This window comes from Sardina pilchardus, chromosome 8 (assembly GCF_963854185.1).
Source record: "Sardina pilchardus chromosome 8, fSarPil1.1, whole genome shotgun sequence".
In the NCBI taxonomy this organism is placed as follows: Eukaryota; Metazoa; Chordata; class Actinopteri; order Clupeiformes; family Clupeidae; genus Sardina; species Sardina pilchardus.
Window position 1 is genome coordinate 20,007,839 of NC_085001.1, and position 18,377 is coordinate 20,026,215.

The window sequence follows — 18,377 nt, forward strand, 5'->3', positions numbered from 1 at the left end:
AGTAGTGGAGGCTACTTTATCGAGTCATCTTCCTTGATTTTTTTTTCTATCACTCTGATTATGAGAACGTCAGCAGTGCCAACCATGCATATCAAAAATGTAATCGTAGAAGACTGACAGATGATACAGGGTCTGTATTGTACCCAATGCAATTATGTGTGCAAATAATGTTGAAGCTTCAAATTATGTTGAAGCTTCATCGAACACATTTGTAGGGGTTTTATTGGACAACTCAGTCCCTGCAAAGTGCACTAAAGTGTTCTTAAAGCTAGAACATGCAAGCTGCAGGCTAGTAGTTCTTTCATATTCTTAATTCCAGCAGAGCATTTTGCACAATGTGGACATTTACAGTCGGAGTTCAGAATTGTGTGAAATGCTTTTGGCAACTTGCTGGATTGGGAATGTCAGTCATCAGTCTCTTGTATAGACATCAAAGCACACCTAGCTTTCATGCCAAAGTTTGGGAGTACCTACCTTTACCAGCCTTTGTCTTCTGCTGTCTCAAGCAAGGCCAGGATCTTATTTGCAGCGGGGTGAGGCCCTTAAATAAACAGACCCTGAACCTGGAATCCCCAGCTAATAGAGGCTTTGCCTAATCTCTTCTTAGCACTCGTACACAGCTTACAGGCCCTTTCCCAGCCTACCTTGTGGACCCAGGAGTGCTTAGTGTTTATTTATACCACGGTTGTCAGAGCACGATGGCTTGTCCTGATGACAGTGTGGCCAAATTGGAGCTGTGTAGATGTGCGACCCCCCCACCCCCCTCCCTGCCCCCACCACTCATGCAGTCTGATTCAGTGCAAGGTGTGTGCCCAAACAGGTACGCCTCTGGACAGTTGGATTATCACTGTTTGCGGTTGGATTATACTGCAGATGCACAGATGTACGTCAAATCAGATCACCCACAACATCCCTCCATTAACTTTCGCTGAAGATGCGGTCTGCTCACCACACTGTACCCTATACATATCCACATGACACCAATCCGGTGTCATAATGAGATCACAAGGATCCTTAGAGGTGTTTGGTCCGAGAAACTGAGCTGCTACTGTACATTTATGTACAGTAACATGCAGCCTACCTCACATCATGCTTGCAGTCTCATATCCAGCTCAAATGAGTTATAATATGTTTCAGAAAGAACAGTTTCCACAAGTAAGGCTGGTCCGTAATAGATTATTTTCAATAATGTTGGAAAATCCTTCGTTTTCTGACTGTCCATCCCTCTGTCAAAATGCATAGTTGAAACTGTGGGTAGCTGACAAGCTTAAGAGTAACTCATTCTGTCAGAGAAGTGGTTTTGGAAACACTCCGAAAGGGAATTGTAACTGCCCTGACAAAAGCTGCATACTTGGCTATTGCACCATTTCAAATTGTTAATCATTTGGTTCCCAGTATGTATTTTAAGACCAGTGGGAGTGAACGCTCCAGTCTCCCCACAGTGATTTGACATAGCTGCAGGGTGTGCCCCTGTGGACAGATCTTCTTGTATGTGCGCTGGACTTTGGCCCAAAACTCTGCCAGCCGTAGGCACTCCCACAAGCCTGTGAGTTGGCATGGAGCATGCATGGAAATGTTTGGAATTTTCACGGTTGGGATGACTCTTATCATTGGGAAAATATCTCTGGTTTATTTTTAAAGAGCATTTGGGGATATTTAATGCACACCAGCCATCGCATTACATTTAGGCTTAATTTCTTTCCTGGAATGTTGGTCAACTCTTGAATGGAAGCAGACATGCATGCTTTCCCCTCTATTCATTTATTTTGGTAACTGAGGCTGCACATCTGTACGTCTGTGTTTTTTGCTGATCGGATGTTTAAGACTCCTCAGGGGTGTCTCTGCTGTTAGGCGATGGGCACGATTGATATCCACTAAACTAATTAATAGCTTTTTTTAAATAAGGTTATCATACTGATGGATATTTTTCCTGTCGGAAGCCAAAACAGTGGGCACGGTTGTCTGAGCTACATTGGGCTGTTTATGTGAAAGTCGGTGTGTGCAACGGAGCATCAGAACGTGCCCTCGGTGGTGCGCTGGAGAACAGGACGGCGGCGCATGCTAAGCCCCTGAGGATGCGTCTAGCCAGGCCAAACCTGTGGGCTGCGATCTGCATCTGTTCAGCTGGAGCTGTGCTGTGCTGGGCTGGGCTGGGCTGCAAGCGTCTGGCTTTATCCTCAGCCCTGCGCTGGCATGCAAATGAGTCTAGAGGAGCTCTCTGCCTTTGTATTGCCCTGATTTATGCAGTCAGCCGGGGGTGTGGGGTGGGGTGGGGGTGCTGTTTCTTGGCAGACTCCACTTTGGCGTTTCGTTTAAGTTATTTATTAATAATTTGTCTTTGAAACAAGTTAATAGTCTCTGTTGGGCAGCCTGTCCTTTTTTTTCAAGCCTCGTTTCGGACTAGGAGGACAATGGCTGCTTGAGACCTTCAGACAGACTCATTAGAAAGTTTAACACAGTTGTGATCATTACTTTTCTGACTTTTCACCCTCATATGACCTTCACTGTGAATGAACATTCTCAGCGGTGTCTTGACAGCAGTGCTTTGTCCTGTCTGCTGTCCTAGCATAATTGCATAAAGAATGTACAAGTCAAGAAAGACAAATATTCTGGCTAGTTTTTAGCATGCATAGGATTCTCTGCTGTTTTAATCAGAAGGCCGTACCTTTGGAGTTCAGATTTGAAATCCACCCCTATTAGTTAGCTTAGCTCATGACAGCACACTGCAGCCAAAGGCCTGTTGATGTGCCATTGCAGTAAAATGCCATTGCATTAACCCAGTGAGTGATGTATTGAGGTACAGTATACAGTATTGACAGGAAACTGACAGTAGCCTACCCGTCTCTATCTTGAGAAGGTTTCTAAAGGTTAGATTACTGTACAGTTCAGATCAGGTGAGGGATTACTGCATGGTGGTTTTGAAACCCTTCAATACTAACTCTAGCAGCGCAGCAGTAGGCCAATGTCAATAAATGGACAAGAAGTTGATATGGGAACAACAAAAATAATTTGCCTTGTCTAATAAAACTCTCATTTATTTGTTGGGTTGTTGGCTGTGGCTCACAACTGAATAGTGAAGGAATTAATTATTATACAAAGCACAGTATATGGTTTCTTATCTGAACAGAAACAATCCCTTAGTGATGCAACACCACTGGTGTTATGTTGTGATCTTTTTATTTACATTTTCCAGAATGAACAATAACAGCAATAATAATAATAATAATAATAATAGTAATAATAATAATAAAAAAATATTTAATGTGTTAATATGCACAAACACACACACACAACAACCCCCCTCCCTCCCCCACACACACACTTCTATTCTTACTGTTCTGTATTTTTATTATTATTTGTATTATTTATATGTTATTGTTGAGTGTTGAGATGCAAAGATTAACTGGAGTCCTTGTTTGTTGGCCAATTCGGTTTTTAAGTGATGATGTAATAATGGGATAATAAATAGTTTTCCGGGTCCAGCGGCTTTCAAACTCAAATGTTATTCTCCATAGACAGTAAAATAAACTATTATTTTCCGCTATTCTGACTAGCCTTTAAGAAAATTGTCATCTTATACGGACTTGTTGCCTCAACCTAATCAAATCTATATTTTTCGCGGAGGCCAGGATGTTACCCATTCATGTATCATCTGGCTGCATAGCTACAGTGACTACTGTGTTAAAGTTTAGCGATTTTGTTTTAAAACCGCTAAAACGAAGGTGGTGATGACAAAGTTTACAAGTAGCAAAACCCGTCTGGCTGCGCTAATAAACGACTTTTCACAAAATAGCTGCTGGGTCCGTGACGTCGGACTTAACAACCGAATAAAGCTGATTCTGATTCTCACACACCCATAACGCCACCAAGGTCTCTAACAGCTGGTGGTTGTGTCTTTCCCCAGCGGTGCCACTCCCTCCCCACCAGCGGCTCACGCTGAAGGACCTGTATGTGGACGGCAAGCCCAACCCAGAGGTCCTGAGGAGCCACCTGGTCAAAGAGGGCCGCCTGGAGGAGGAGGTGGCCCTGCGCGTCATCAACGACGGTGCCAACATCCTGCGGCAGGAGAAATGCATGCTGGAGGTGGACGCGCCCATCACAGGTATATCCCCCCTGCCACTGGCCCCCCAGCCAACACCTACTGTACCTAGCTCATGACAGCTCAGCTTAAAGCTAACACGTCGGCCTCCAGAGCTCAGTGTCGGCGTTGCCCAGCCCAGCTCACCCACAGTGTTATTGAGCGTCAGGTATGTGTTGCAAGCAAAGCTGGCTAGCTGTCTTGAGAATCCGAAAGCTCCGTTCTCATTGGCTGCTCGCTGATCCATAAATAGGTGGATGAATAGCCTTTGGTGCGATACAAGGCATAGCAGAGAGACATTAGAAAAACTAAAGACAGCCCACACTGAATACATACAGTAAGAGACCTAGTTCATCAGAGGGATAGAAAAAAAAAAACTTACCTGACTGATGCCATAGGAAGCTATCATTGTTTGAACTGCCTTGAACTCTCAGGGTCAACCAAGTCTTCTCTGCTGGTTAATGATATGATTCACTCATTGTCATCTATAAATTCTTGTTTGTAGTTGCTACATCAATGGTAGGTTTGAGGTGTAGTAAAGAGGGGATTTCAGTGTATTTGATGATTAATGCTCGCCTTAAAGTATCTACGGAAAAAAATCCTTTAATAACTTCTTGAATTAGTTTGCAATGTCAGACTGCAGTCTCTTATTCTCACCAGCCAGTAAATTCATTTTGTATATAACATTTCCTAAAGCTGAATCACATGGATCAGATGCATCACATGTTGCTTACACAATAGCAGGTTTAGGGACTACTTATAGTCTTTCAGCAACTGGTTGATCTGCATGTTACGGTTTAAGGAAATAAGAAGCTAGATGTTGCTAGCTGGATGATTTCATGGTGAATCAAGCTGCCAGCTGACAGGGATGAATTGCCAGCTGAAGCTGCTTGCTGAAAGAGTTGAAATGCCAGTGTTTGTTGAAAATCCTTTTTCGAGGAGAGATTTAGCAATATTATTGTGTTACGGGTGAATTGGAATGTTTTTTGTGCAAGTACAAACGGTGTTCAGTCTGTGAAGCCTGACTGACCAATTTCCTAAAGAGTACAGTGGAACTCCCCCACACATACTCATGTATGGGCTCACTCACTACAGGCCGTGATCTAACTGCCGTCGCGGACTGTTGGCATTGGCCCGTACGGCATCGCTGGTGTTTACACAGTGCCTGCCTCTGTGCCGCGCTCCGTGCCACCTGTGTTTACACGCGCTGACAGACGGCTGCTCCTGTGGGCACTCAGGCCGCTGTCAGCGGCTGCTGTCACACCTCTGGAATGATGGCACAGGCCCGTCGGGCACCGGGGGCTGATGGGGCTTTCGAGGAGTGTGTGCCTGTCTGTCTGCCGCTGCTTCTCTGTAAGGTCAGCCGCGCTGTGCAACCGACTTGCCCCAGAACTGGCAGTGCAGCGTGTGTGTGGATTGGCATGTTGGCCTCTGGATCAGAGACGGCTCTCGTCTGGTCGCAGATCTGTGCGGTCAGCTGCTGCTTGGTTAGCTGGGTGTTATGAGGGCTTGGCTGCCTCACCTCAGATCAGGATAATAGCAGAAGAAGCTTTAGCTTCAGCTTTAGATGCTGAAAACAGCAAATGTGTGTGTGTGTAAAATCTTGTCAATCACATGTGTTTTCTTGCAGGCGTCTCACACACCTTTTCTTTGTGTTTCCAGTATGCGGTGATGTCCACGGACAGTTTTTCGACCTCATGAAGCTCTTTGAAGTGGGCGGCTCGCCCGACAACACACGCTATCTCTTCCTGGGAGACTATGTAGACCGGGGCTACTTCAGTATCGAGGTGAGTGGTCTCCCTGAACTGTCTGGGTTTCACTCTACCAGTGTTTTTGTTATTGCTCGCATTGCACCCTCAGGGTACAGTATTTTTTATTTATTTAATTTTTTTAAAGATTATTTTTTAGGGCTTTATATGCATTTAATTGGACAGGACACTAGAGAGAATGACAGGAAGCGAGTGGGAGAGAGAGCTGGGGTGGGATCTGGAAAGGACCACGGGGCGGGAATCGAACCCGGGTCGCCGGCGTGCGGTGCAGGTGCCCCAGCCAGCCGCACCACGGCTGGGGCCAGGGTACAGTATTTGAGATGTCCCCGAGATTAATGAGTGCTCTAGTGGGTGCGGTGGCACCAGGTGGTATGGCGCGAGTAGAGTGGAATGATGCCCACTGAGTGGACCCAGGGACGGTGCTGCCGACCACAGTCTGGGCACCTGTGAAAGCAGCAGAGGCTTCGCAGGCCAGCTGGAGACATGTTGCAGTGACGGCAGCTCAGGCGCTGAAACGACACTCTCCAGACGCTCGAGGGCTGGAGGGGAACTGTGGGCCTCCTACTAGCCTGGTCTCTGGCTCTCTTCCTCTCTTCCCTCTCTCCCCTCTATCCCCCCCTCCCCTCTCTCTGGCTCTCCATTCCCACCACATCTGCTGTACAAGCCCCATTGCTTCTTTCTCTCTGCTTGTTGGTTTTTCTTGATTTTGATCTGGTTCGCATGCTAGCCTTCACCACCCCTTCCCTTTCTCTCCCTGTCATTGCTTCTGACCTCCTACACTGACTGTAGGTGAGCTCCTCAACAGCCTGCGGTTCTACCCCGTTGCTGCTGACACCCCCTTGCTCTGATGGAGTGACTGTGTACAAAAAAGGGACAGTAAGGTTATTTACAGCCCCCACAAGCTCCATCTTCGCCAGGGGCAGGGTTGGGAGCTCTATCGATCTGGCCTCACCGGGCACCGGAGCGGTATTTGAAGACGTGCGTGTGTGTGAAAGGTCACACATAAAAGCCACAGATGTGCTGCCGAAGCAGGATGGTGTGGAGGACACCTCAAGTGGTTACACCAGCCTGCCAGGCCTAAGTGTGTGTGTGTGTGTGTGTGTGTGTGTGTGTGTTTTTGTGTTTTTTATGTGCATGCTGAAGCCCAAGGAGGCACTTGTTCGTTCTGCTTGTGTTTGCATTGTGCAAGACCTGCATTTTGTTGCCACATTTACTGTGCCCAAATGTGCTGATGCACTTACAGACGGGGGAAATTGATTACCAGAAGGTGTGTTGGTGGTTGGTGCATGTGTGTGTGTGTGTGTGTGTGTGTGTGTGTGGATGTGGGAGTAGTTATTGCTCTCATTATGCCAATTATAGTGACACGCTGTCAAAAGCCGCCCTAATCTGTAGGCCTGTTTAATGGCAGGGCAGTTAGCCTGTCATGCTGGGTTCAATTGCTGTGATCAGCCGCCTCATGTAATGTTAATTGCTTGATGGATCGTGATGTGGTCGCATTTTGTGGCGGAAGCAAAGAATTGCAGTTTTTCCCGGTGATCACACGCATCCCTTCCCAGACCATGTCCGTGGCGCGAGGTCGAGCTAGGCACGAGTTCCTCGACACATGTGTGGATATGTCCCGCGTGACGGACTCCTCTGGCCTTTGATCCATGAGAGCGTCCCTCTCCTCGCCTCCTCCGCTCTCCTCCCCCATCCCTGTCCTCTGGTCGTCGCTGCTCTGCTCTGCACTGTGCTGCCGTAGGCTGCATCTCCACTCGTCTGACACCGAAGTCTGGCCTGGTCTGGTCCTTTGTTGTGCCACCCATGCTCAAGGCTTCACCCGACTAGAAACAGGAAGAGAGAGAGAAAAGCTGCTGCTGCTCTTCTTCTTCTCCTTCACAACTCCTAAACACTCTGTCCTTTCTCCACCTCCAATGTACAGTATTCTCCTGGTCCCTTTCTTCGCTTCCTCCATCCTTTCTTTCAGCTTCGTCAGCCTTCGATCCGTCTGCTTTTTTGTCGCCTCCCGCCACCGCTCCCATTACCTGCAATTTTCAACTCATTATTCTCCCGGCATAGGCTTGAACATGTCCTTCTACCCTACCCACCTAAGCTACTCCCCCCCTCCCCCCCTTTCTTCAGCTGCTTCTCCTATTTCTTGTCTTTTTTTGTATGGCATTTTGAAAAGCTCATCTGCCGTCCTTGGTTACCTTGGCGCCGAGCTTCTCGGCAGTAAACGCGGTGCCTGGCCTCCTGTGTGTTGATGAAAAGGAGAGAGATGGAGGAGACAGATTCTCTTTGCCGTGCCCTCTCCTTGTTCTCCTCGGATGTTTTCTGCACGGAACCAAAATAGGCTTGAAATGCTCTTTTATCATGTCAGAATGTCTAATAAGTTACACTTGAAAGAGAGAATCCCGCACACTGTCCATTAAGCATGCAAACGTTTATTCACAACGTTTCGGTCATAGACCTTCCTCAGGTGAATGTCTGATAAAAAAATATTTTGGGATGACATGAAGTGCATGGCAAACTGGACCTGGATTGAAACAATGTGCCGAACCATTTGAATCACATTATGGGTAATTTTTCCCCCCTCAAACATCGTACATTTGAGTCTGACACACTGCCGAAGAATCCTCATGATTCACAGATTACAACACAAATTGTTTCCCATCTCATCAGAACAAGGGAACTGCAACTAACATAATTTCCGTAGTTGATTAGTCTGTCAATTATCTTCTCGAAGTGATTAGATATTTTGAGGGAAGCACGGATAAAATGTGTAATAAAGACATATGTTGATACTTTTTTATTTTTTGTTTACTTAGTTTTGACGTTAATTATATTCTTTAGTAGAGTGGAAGCAAAATCTTTTAATGTCCTGGTCTGCACATAGCACAACATTTACTTGCTACAGAATTGACGCAACGTAACAGATAAACATCAGCCAATACCATCGGCAAATTTGCCAAAAGCCAATATTAGTCAACAAGGCTGATATTGGCCGATACTGATGTTGGGCCAAAATATGAGTGCATCCCTATTTTTTTTTCTTGAACAATGATTAATCGATTAACTGATGAAGCAGCTAATTGTTTCAGCTCTAGCCTTATTGGAACTCTCATATGTTCTCTACCTTTGTGTCATGTGACATTCATTCTCTTTGTCTCCCTGTCTCCCTCTCCCCCCGTCTTCCCTGCAGTGTGTGCTTTACCTCTGGTCGCTCAAAATCACCCACCCCACAACCCTCTTCATGCTCAGGGGTAACCACGAGTGCCGGCACCTCACAGAGTACTTCACCTTCAAACAGGAATGTAAGTGCCGGACACACAACACTCACTCACACATGCACAAACACTTCGAGTTCGAGTGCAGAGATCCATATATGTGTTCAGCTGAACTGTGCTCTGCTGGTTTTGTGTGTGTATGAATTGTGCATGTGAGTTTATATGTGCTCTTTTGTTTATGTGTGTGTGTGTTTGTGTGTGTGTGAGAGAGAGAGAGATAAAGAGAAAGCATATGTGTTTGTGGTTGTCTGCAAAGGGGGGGAAGGGTGTCTGTTACTCTCTAAACTGATTATCCCTAGTTCCGTTTGATGTTGGTCTTGGTGAGAAGAGGACTATTCGTCATCTGCAGCTTAGCTGTAGAAAGTGACGTTCGGTGACAGAAGTGCAGTGGCCGTGGCAACCTGGTCTTGTCTCACGTTCTCAGGTGTCATCCTCACAGCGAGCTCGTCACGTCTCTGAAATCCCACTGCTGCTAAAGTACCACTATTATGGTGTCTCACAGGTTCTGTGCTTGCACCAAACACTATGCTCGTGTTGCTTTTCGGTTAGTGTGTCCTTCTCTGGCCATTGTTTGTTGTGCACGTAACTTATGGCTGTGAGTGCAGTTGTGAGTGTTACAAGCTGAATTCTACAATTGAATGGATGATGAATATGAAAGGACCTCTATTCTGGGGATTGCTACTGACTACACCAAGTGTTTGTGTGGACGGGTGAGCGAGGCAGAGTATTAAGCGTGAGTCATCTGAACGGTGAGGAGGACAATGGCGCCATGCTGTCAGACACATAATGCATCACCCAGGTATTTGAAAGCATCTTCAAACAACACAAGCGCAGATCACTTTCATTGCGGAGAGAGAGAGTGCTGCTCTGACACACGCAGACGTCCTCGCGTCGGATACTGTTCTTTGTCTACCTCGTATCAAAACCGCCGCTGCCCGCTGCCGCTTCTGACCATGCACACCCCGGAGCCATTTAAAGAAGCCTTCCACCTCCACCAAGATGGTAGGAAGCGGTTTAACACATTACGCCTCTTACGGCACTGAGCCATTTAACCCATCTGTCAGCAGGCGCGTGCCTCCACGCTTACGGCTCTTACGGCCTGAGCTCATATGGTCTAACAATAGCTTATTTTTGACTGTTGACACCTCCATATCCAGGGCTCACCGACTCCCTCCGATGGTGGGCCGCTCCGAAGATGACCAGAGTAGTGTGTGTGTGGCTGATCTAATAAGGAAGGGTGGAAGGATGGTTTGTTGAAGTCTAGACACACAATCATGAGGTTATCCTCTTGATGTCTGTTCTCGTTTTGAGAAAATGAAAGTCATATGGTCATATGTAGTGTATCCCAGGGTGGCAGATGTTGTGTTTCTTTCCCCCTGCTGGTAACATCCATCCTCGTTTAATTCAGAGGAAGTATACATAAGGTTCATGGTACACAAGAAGGGGGGATAGCGCCTGTTGTTTCCACAACATCTTTTCCTTAGAAAAAGTTGTAAATATAACAACAGCTTTTTTTTCCAGCCAGATACCACAAACACATCACTGAGAGGCCCCCGTTTTAGACCAAACCTCTTCACTACCTCTTTGATTCAATAAGAGCGGCGTCTGTGTATTAGCGCTGCTGGAAACGTGAATGTTTTCGTTTTGGATATGCGCATAGTTGATGAGTTATGAGAGAGCTTTTAAAGCCCAATCTGGATAATGAGGAGCGCACTCGATGCCGAGACCCTGCTGCGCTATCAGCAGCTGAATGCACCGCTAAGAAGCCTAATGAAGAGCATTCATCAGGCTCATTTGAATTCAACTGCACAGGCCTCCCATGTTTGCGCTCTGGCTTTTGTGCCACTACTTACCATATTGGACCAGTGGCAATTAAATCTTCACTCTTTTTTCGAGCTCACTGTGTGTGTGTGTAGGGGGCTGTGTGTGGCTACATTTAGGAAAACAGCGTAAGCTGTGAATAATATTATCCCATCAGCAGCATCCAAACTACTTCAGATGTAGCTGAGGCGTTGCGGCTCTGATAATGAAGCATGGCGCTAGCCTGCAGGAAAAGGCCTGGCGTGGCCCGACGAATTCATGTGTGAAGCTGCAGACAGGGCCATGATGGGTCTGCACTTCCTCCCCTCACTCAGGCCTCCTGGAAACGGCAGGGGCTGAAGAAACGCCAGGCACACACAGAAGAGTTGTCCGGTGTGTGTGTGTGTGTGTGTGTGTTTGTGTACGTGTGGGTGTGTGTGTGTGTGTGTGTGTGTGTGTGTGTGTGTGTGTGTGTGTGTGTGTGTGTGTGTGTGTGTGTGTGTGTGTGTGTGTGTGTGTGTGTGTGTGTGTGTGTGTGTGTGTGTGTGTGTGTGTGTGTGTGTGTGTGTGTGTGTGTGGGTGGGTGGGTGGGTGCATGGGTGGGTGTAGTTGGGTGTGTGCATGCTCAACATTCCGTGCTCTTCTCACACAAAGCTGTTTGAGTCTCTCTCCGACGTGAGGGAAGAGCTCATGAGTAATTCTGTGCGGTCCAGGCTGACCACTAAATCAATCAGCTTCGGCTGCTCCCTCAGCCAAACCTTTAAAGTCCTTTAAAGTGATTTTATTTGTTCTTGAAACTGTTTTGATCGTTTCACTGCTCTACTCCAAAAGACCACTGAGCTGAAAATAGATGAAAGAAATTCTGCCCCAAGCGTTAAATTGACTTGTTTGCATCAATCTAACCATCCCAAATGTATACAGTTTGTCACTGGTGGTAAACATTTCTTCCCCCTCAGATGTTGCATACCAACAGGCCGTTGTTTTGTCCCCTCATCCGCAGGTAAAATCAAGTATTCAGAGCGAGTATATGATGCCTGCATGGAAGCGTTTGACTGTCTGCCTCTGGCTGCTCTTCTTAACCAGCAGTTCCTGTGCGTCCATGGCGGCCTCTCCCCTGAAATCAACTGCTTAGATGACATTAGGAAAGTAAGTGGCAGTCTCGGTCGTGCAAAGTCTGTGCAGGAAACCTACGGAAAGACCCTTGTTGTGTAACTTGGTTCATATGGCATCGGTCTGTAAAGGCTGTTAGGGATGTCCAAGATTTCGTAATGTGAATAGTCACTTCATTGGCAGTTTGTTAGAAAGCATGTGTCATATGGCCGTATCTAAATGAGAAAGAAGCCCTGTGGAGTTTAGCGAGAGAGTTAAGAGTTATGAGCATGTGCACTTTGGTCCTCTTGTCTTCCACAGTTAGACAGATTTAAGGAGCCTCCTGCGTTCGGTCCCATGTGTGACCTCATCTGGGCAGACCCAGGTGAGGACTATGGCAGCGAGAAGACTGCTGAGCACTTCAATCACAACTCGGTGCGAGGCTGCTCCTACTTTTTCAGGTAACTACAACCCCCAATCCATCCCGGAATGCTGACCTTCCATGCTTTTTCCCTTCGTTTTTTCCATTGCATTGATGCTGGATGCTTGGCCAGATGCGCTGGACAGACTAAAAATATCGCTCCGACTGTTACATTTTGGGAATGAGGATCTTTCACATTCCTGACTGAGTCTGCTCTGCTCGCCTCTTCCGTCCATCCCATAATGCCCTGTGCTTTGGCCCAGTCAGTTGGCATGGATTCCCACTACTCTTAACCAAACACACACGTGGTGGTTGAATCCTCGGCGCAGTCTCTCGGGAAGAGGGGAGCGTTTCAGAGGTCAGGCCAGTGCTTGTGCCAGCTAGCAGCAGCCACATCAAGAAGTCTGTGCTAGTGTGTTCTGCCCCCTTGCCAGCCACCAAACCATAGACTGCACCCCGCCAAGATAAAGAAACAAACAAAAGTTCAACAGGTTTTCTAGAGCTGTGAGGAGACAACAAAAGTTCAACAAGTTTTCTAGAGCTGTGAGGGTTATGACATATGTGATTATTTCTGGTGAGGCTGTTGAGAAGATGATGATGAACTTCTGTTCTGCTGTGTTCTGTATATCAGTCCCATCCACACCAAACCTTTTTATGTCCTTATGTTGCAGCTATGCAGCAGTATGCGACTTCCTGACAAACAATAATTTGTTGTCAGTAATAAGAGCACACGAAGCACAGGATGCAGGGTAAGTGTAACATGCTCTCTTTCTCTCTTTCTCTCTCTCTCTCTCTCTCTCTCTCTCTCTTCTGCAGTGAACCTTCACACAAGAGTTATTGACAAGTTTGTTGTTACATGATTTTGTGCTCAAGAAGACCTACAGTAGCTTTACTCTTATGGAGAGACAGACTTCTAAGGGTCATCCTTGTGAAATGTGGTTATGAAGCAATTTTCCCTCTGTATTATCACCTTCTCAGGTATAGGATGTACAGAAAAAGCCAGACGACGGGCTTCCCATCACTAATCACAATCTTCTCCGCACCAAACTACCTAGACGTCTACAACAATAAAGGTGAACTTGAACCGGCTGGCGTTATGGTAACTGAGGTAGCCATGCTGTCTCAGGCCTTGAAAGGCCGCTGTAGCTCTCAGCATTGTCTCATCGTATCTCTCTCTCTCTCTCTCTCTCTCTCTCTCTCTCTCTCTCTCTGGCCATAGCTGCTGTATTGAAATATGAGAACAACGTGATGAACATCCGACAGTTCAACTGCTCCCCCCACCCGTACTGGCTGCCCAACTTCATGGACGTCTTCACGTGGTCTCTGCCTTTTGTCGGAGAGAAAGGTGGGAGAAGCCTCATCACAGCGTTTGGAGGATATAGCAATGGAAACTCTGCTCTAACTCTCTCTGCTTCTAGTGCTCCCGTTAACTGTTGGGATGGTAAACGTTTGAAAATGAGAAATGTCTGAATTCCAATGAACGCACGAACTTGGTGATGACACTTTAGCTAAAAGTGTTACTTAAGGAAACAAAAGGCAGAAGGTTGTAAGAGCAGATACGCGGAGGAGAGAAGGAAAAATGAAGAGCTTCCAGATTGTGTGTGGGGGTTTGTTTTGACTGCAGCCTGAAGGCTCCACTGGAGGTGAGGATCTACTCTGACAGTTTCTTGTGTGTTTGTCTCCACCCACCAGTAACGGAGATGCTGGTGAATGTTTTGAACATCTGTTCCGATGACGAGCTCATGACTGAGGGACATGACGACCTCTGTGAAGGTAAGTCTCACCTCCGCCTACACCGGCCGCAACACACATACAGATGTCTTACACAGAAACACACACACACACACACATTCATACAGTATACGCAGTCTCTAACACATTTCATCTCTCTTCTACACACCCATCCTCCCACATACTCCCTCTTGGACAGATTCTTTGCTTCCCTCTTGTTCCCTCTTCACCTCACACACCCTGTGTTCACGCTCTTTTCACTCCCTCACACACACACACACACACACACACACACTCTCTCTCTCTCTCTCTCTCTCTCTCTCTCTCTCTCGTTCTCTCGTGTGCACATTCCAAGTGGAGGCAGACAGATGCGCTTTCTCTCCAGGCTCAGCGCTGATCTCCCTGTCTGACTGCGGACTGACGCAATAGCAGGTTGTCTCTTTGGCCTCGGATGGCCAATTCCTTGTTGCGCAAATTGAAACAAAATCTGGTCAGCACTGACTGAAAGGCAGCCTCCTTTCATTTCTTTGAAAGCTCTGCCCTTGATTTTTTTAAATTTTATTTTTTTATATTAATATTCCCCTCGTAACACCAGTGCTCTGGATTCTCATTATTTTATCTTTTGGTCGTCTGCACGCTTCAATTGAGGGCATCTCAGGCCCCAGTGTCTCTGTTTGCTCGCACACACACACAGACACACAGACACACACACACACACACACACCATTTCAAACACATGACTGCACAGCGTCCCTGTCCCCCCGTGAGGCCGTTGAATCAGACGGCTCAGTGCCAGTCTGCGGCCCACAGGCTCCGAGTAGACAGACGGACCACGGAAGCCTCAGATCAGAATGCGTGCGATGTTCCTTCCCATGGTGCCCAATGATAATGGCCTTTAGAAATTCCGCACTGCAGGAGCTGCAGCTGGAGCCTTGAATCAGATGTCGACTGAGCTACTCTGACTTCACTTTGTATGGAATTACTTTATATCAGTGTAGTGGTTCCCTTCCGAGCTTTCGAGCAGGTTTGACTCCTTCTAAGGGTATATTTATCATAAGGTTTCGACTTGTATGACTTGTGGTGCCTAATTGTAGGTTTAACCCCTCAAGTGCGCAAGGACGTGGTGATCCGGAACAAGATCCGTGCCATTGGGAAGATGGCCCGAGTCTTCTCCGTTCTCAGGTCAGTGCTTGTCATCTCTTTACTCTTCCTGTTAAGTCTCTCACTCTCTCACTCAGTTCATCTCTCTCTCTCTCTCTCGCTCTCTTTCTGCTGTGGACAATAAGTCACTGCACTGGAAGAAAGGCCAGGGTAATCGAACCAGACAGCGGCTGGGAAACCCATCTTCACTGTTGGCTGTGTGTGTGTGCGTGTGTGCGTGTGTGCGTGTGTTTGTGTTTGTAAAATCAGTTCACAGTTCACAAACGAGCCCTGTTTGAAAACACACACAGGTGTGTTGGGATCAATGAGCTGGCTGGCCAGACGGATTTCGCGCTATAGTTGGCATTTGTTCATATTAGGCATTATTCCAGATTATTCCAACGTGTGTGTGTGTGTGTGTGTGTGTGTGTGTGTATACATGGCTCAAGTAAAGAGGAGGGAGTGTGGGGAAGGCTTTTGTTTTCCTCGCCATTGTTCCCGGGGTGAAAATGATTAAATCGTAGCACCTGCAAACACTCAAGTGAAAAAAAATGCATATTATATTCTCTCCTGAATTTTATTCATATTGATCATCTTTGTTTTGTCCCTCTCTGTGTGTGTGTGTGTGTGTGTGTGTGTGTGTGTGTGTGCGCTTGTGTGTGTGTGTGTGTGTGTGTGTGTGTGTGTGTGTGTGTGTGCGCTTGCATGTGTGTGTGTGTGCGCTTGCGTGTGTGTGTGTGTGTTTGTTTTCCCTTCAGGGAGGAGAGTGAGAGTGTATTGACTCTCAAGGGCCTGACCCCCACCGGTACCCTACCTCTCGGAGTGCTGTCAGGTGGCAAGCAGACCCTGCAGAGTGGTAAGTCTGTCGCCCTGCCGCAGCTCTATCTCTCTCTCGTCTCTCGCCCACTGCAGCGCCCTCCGTCCAGACGCTCATCACCGTATTCCGTTACCGGAGCCCACCAGACCGGAGCTGGCTGTATGTTCTGCAGATGTCTTCCCATTGCCTCACTGTCTGAATCTTCCTTGTTTTTTTTTTCTTTTCCTCTTTGCACTCCTGACACTACAGAAAGTTGAATGCTCTAGTCTAAGCGTTACACTCGGAGCATTGCCTCCTCCTCCTCTCCTCAGTCGTTGCCTGAGCCACACCAGAGTGAGGCTGAGCAGATCTGTGTGTGTACAGTATGTTTGTGCAAGTTTGTGTGTGTGTGTGTGTGTGTGTGTGTGTGTGTGTGTGTGTGTGTGTGCACATGTGCATACGTGTGTGTGTGTGTGTGTGTTTGTGTTTGTGTAGGTGTGTGTGTGTATGCGCATGCACGTGTGTGTGTGTGTGTGTGTGTGTGTGTGTGTGTGTGTGTGTGTGTGTGTGTGTGTGTGTATGTGCGCGTACGTACTGTACGTGCATGTGTATTTGCGTGTATGTGGAGCGTTTTGCCCATTCACAGCTCCCCAGTGGCAGGAGCTGCTGGGAGTGCCCCAGCTGGCTGCTCTAACGCCATGCTCACCACACAGCTCGGACCCACATCCTCCCAAACAGCAAACCCCCTCCAGCTTGTCTGTCAATGTTGGCTCAGAGCATGTCAGCGTTCTTGTGGTCAGCTGGTCTTCTGGGCTGGCCTCTCACTGAGACAGGCCAGTGTGGAGCTGAACTGCATAATGGATTAGAAATATGTTTAAAGGATAGTTGTGCGCTACTACTGCCCTGAGCACTTTCACTATACATCTAAGCGTTTCTCTTTGATCCTGAGTGTTGGGTCTGACCTATTTTAGTGGAAGTTTTTGGGGGGTTCTTAAATTGGGCTTAGTGTTGCGCTGGTGTGGAAACTTTGAAGGTATTTTCTTGAGTAGAGCCAAAGTGGTCGTTACCCTGCGGAAAGAAAATGAGGTGCTTCGGCTGTAATATTCTTTTGGTCCGTTTCAGTTGTTCATCCATCATTGCCATTATACAGCCAGACATAATTTCCTATCAACCCAAATGAGGCAAACCACCATCAGTGTTGCGTGAGTAAATATAAATGCTAGCAAGTAGCAGCAATGAGGGGGCCATGCAGATCAGCAGGCCAGAGTGGACATTCCTGTTTGGAATTCAATTGGTTGTGTTGGTCTAATACTTTTGAGAGAGTGTAGAGAACATATGTTAGCCAATAATAATAATAATACATAGATAATGTATTGAGTATGTATTACTGTAGTTCTCAAAAAGTACAGCATTAAATGTTGTTACATATTTATGAAATATTTATTCAACAATTTGTTATTCTTACTGAATAGGTTGTTCATTCTTGGTAAGTCCTTAATAAGGGACTAGACTTGATCCAAGATAAGTAATATGTAACGTATGGATCAAAATAGAAACTTAATAGCCTTGTAATAAATTGTCTTGATATGTTTGTGTTCTCTCACTAGTCACAGTTCTGCTGTTTGGCCCAATGAAGCAGAAGGAAATTACTGATAACCACAAAGACAAACAACTACAGAACTGAGGCTTTCTTCATAATTATACTTGGAAATGGCAAAAGCAAACTAACATTGTGCTCATTAGCAACCAATTACCAAAGGCTTTGACAAGCCCTCGGGTATGCAGTATTGAAATTGGAACAAGATTTAACAGATCTTGCACCCACGTACAATATTAGCCCTTAATAAGCTCCAAGCAAGTAACTTTCACTGCTGGGCTGCCTCTCCTCCTGATGTTGCCTGTGGTGATGGGAGCCTGTCCACTCAGTGGGCCGTGAGCGCGGTTCAGGCCTCCAATGGGGCGTCCAGGTGTCAGAGGGAAAGGTCAGCGCTGTGGCCGCTGGCGGGCAGCTGTGGCAGCAGCAGCAGCAGCAGCAGCATATCAGGCAACGGGAAGCAGCAGCGGTAGCGTGAGGGAGTGTTAAAAACACCACCGGCTGACCTTTAGAAGAACGCAACATGCGTGAGAGAGAGAGGGAACGAGCAAGAGAGAGAAAGAGAGAGAGATAGGGTTCAAAGCTGGACGCTACATGTGTAAGAGAGAAGCCCAGAGAGAGAGGGAGGGAGGGTTCAGGCGGGTCAGAGCTGCCTTGGCGCTCGACTCCAGCCTCTCCCTGTTTCCTGTTTTT

General features: G+C 47.0%; 1 protein-coding gene across 2 annotated transcripts in view; it reads left to right on the forward strand.

The window, feature by feature from the left end:
* The window catches only part of ppp3cca (protein phosphatase 3, catalytic subunit, gamma isozyme, a), a 28,985-nt gene that overhangs the window by 4,655 nt on the left and 5,953 nt on the right, over nt 1–18,377 (forward strand). The window contains exons 2-12 of one of the 2 annotated variants that reach the window (XM_062543159.1): nt 3,905–4,102; nt 5,741–5,865; nt 9,029–9,140; nt 11,914–12,059; nt 12,324–12,463; nt 13,095–13,172; nt 13,402–13,496; nt 13,643–13,768; nt 14,116–14,196; nt 15,249–15,336; nt 16,053–16,150. In XM_062543159.1, the coding sequence (XP_062399143.1) occupies nt 3,905–4,102; nt 5,741–5,865; nt 9,029–9,140; nt 11,914–12,059; nt 12,324–12,463; nt 13,095–13,172; nt 13,402–13,496; nt 13,643–13,768; nt 14,116–14,196; nt 15,249–15,336; nt 16,053–16,150 (1,287 nt within the window). The remainder of the gene's footprint in view (nt 1–3,904; nt 4,103–5,740; nt 5,866–9,028; nt 9,141–11,913; nt 12,060–12,323; nt 12,464–13,094; nt 13,173–13,401; nt 13,497–13,642; nt 13,769–14,115; nt 14,197–15,248; nt 15,337–16,052; nt 16,151–18,377) is intronic. The other variant, XM_062543160.1, reaches the window with a different exon arrangement.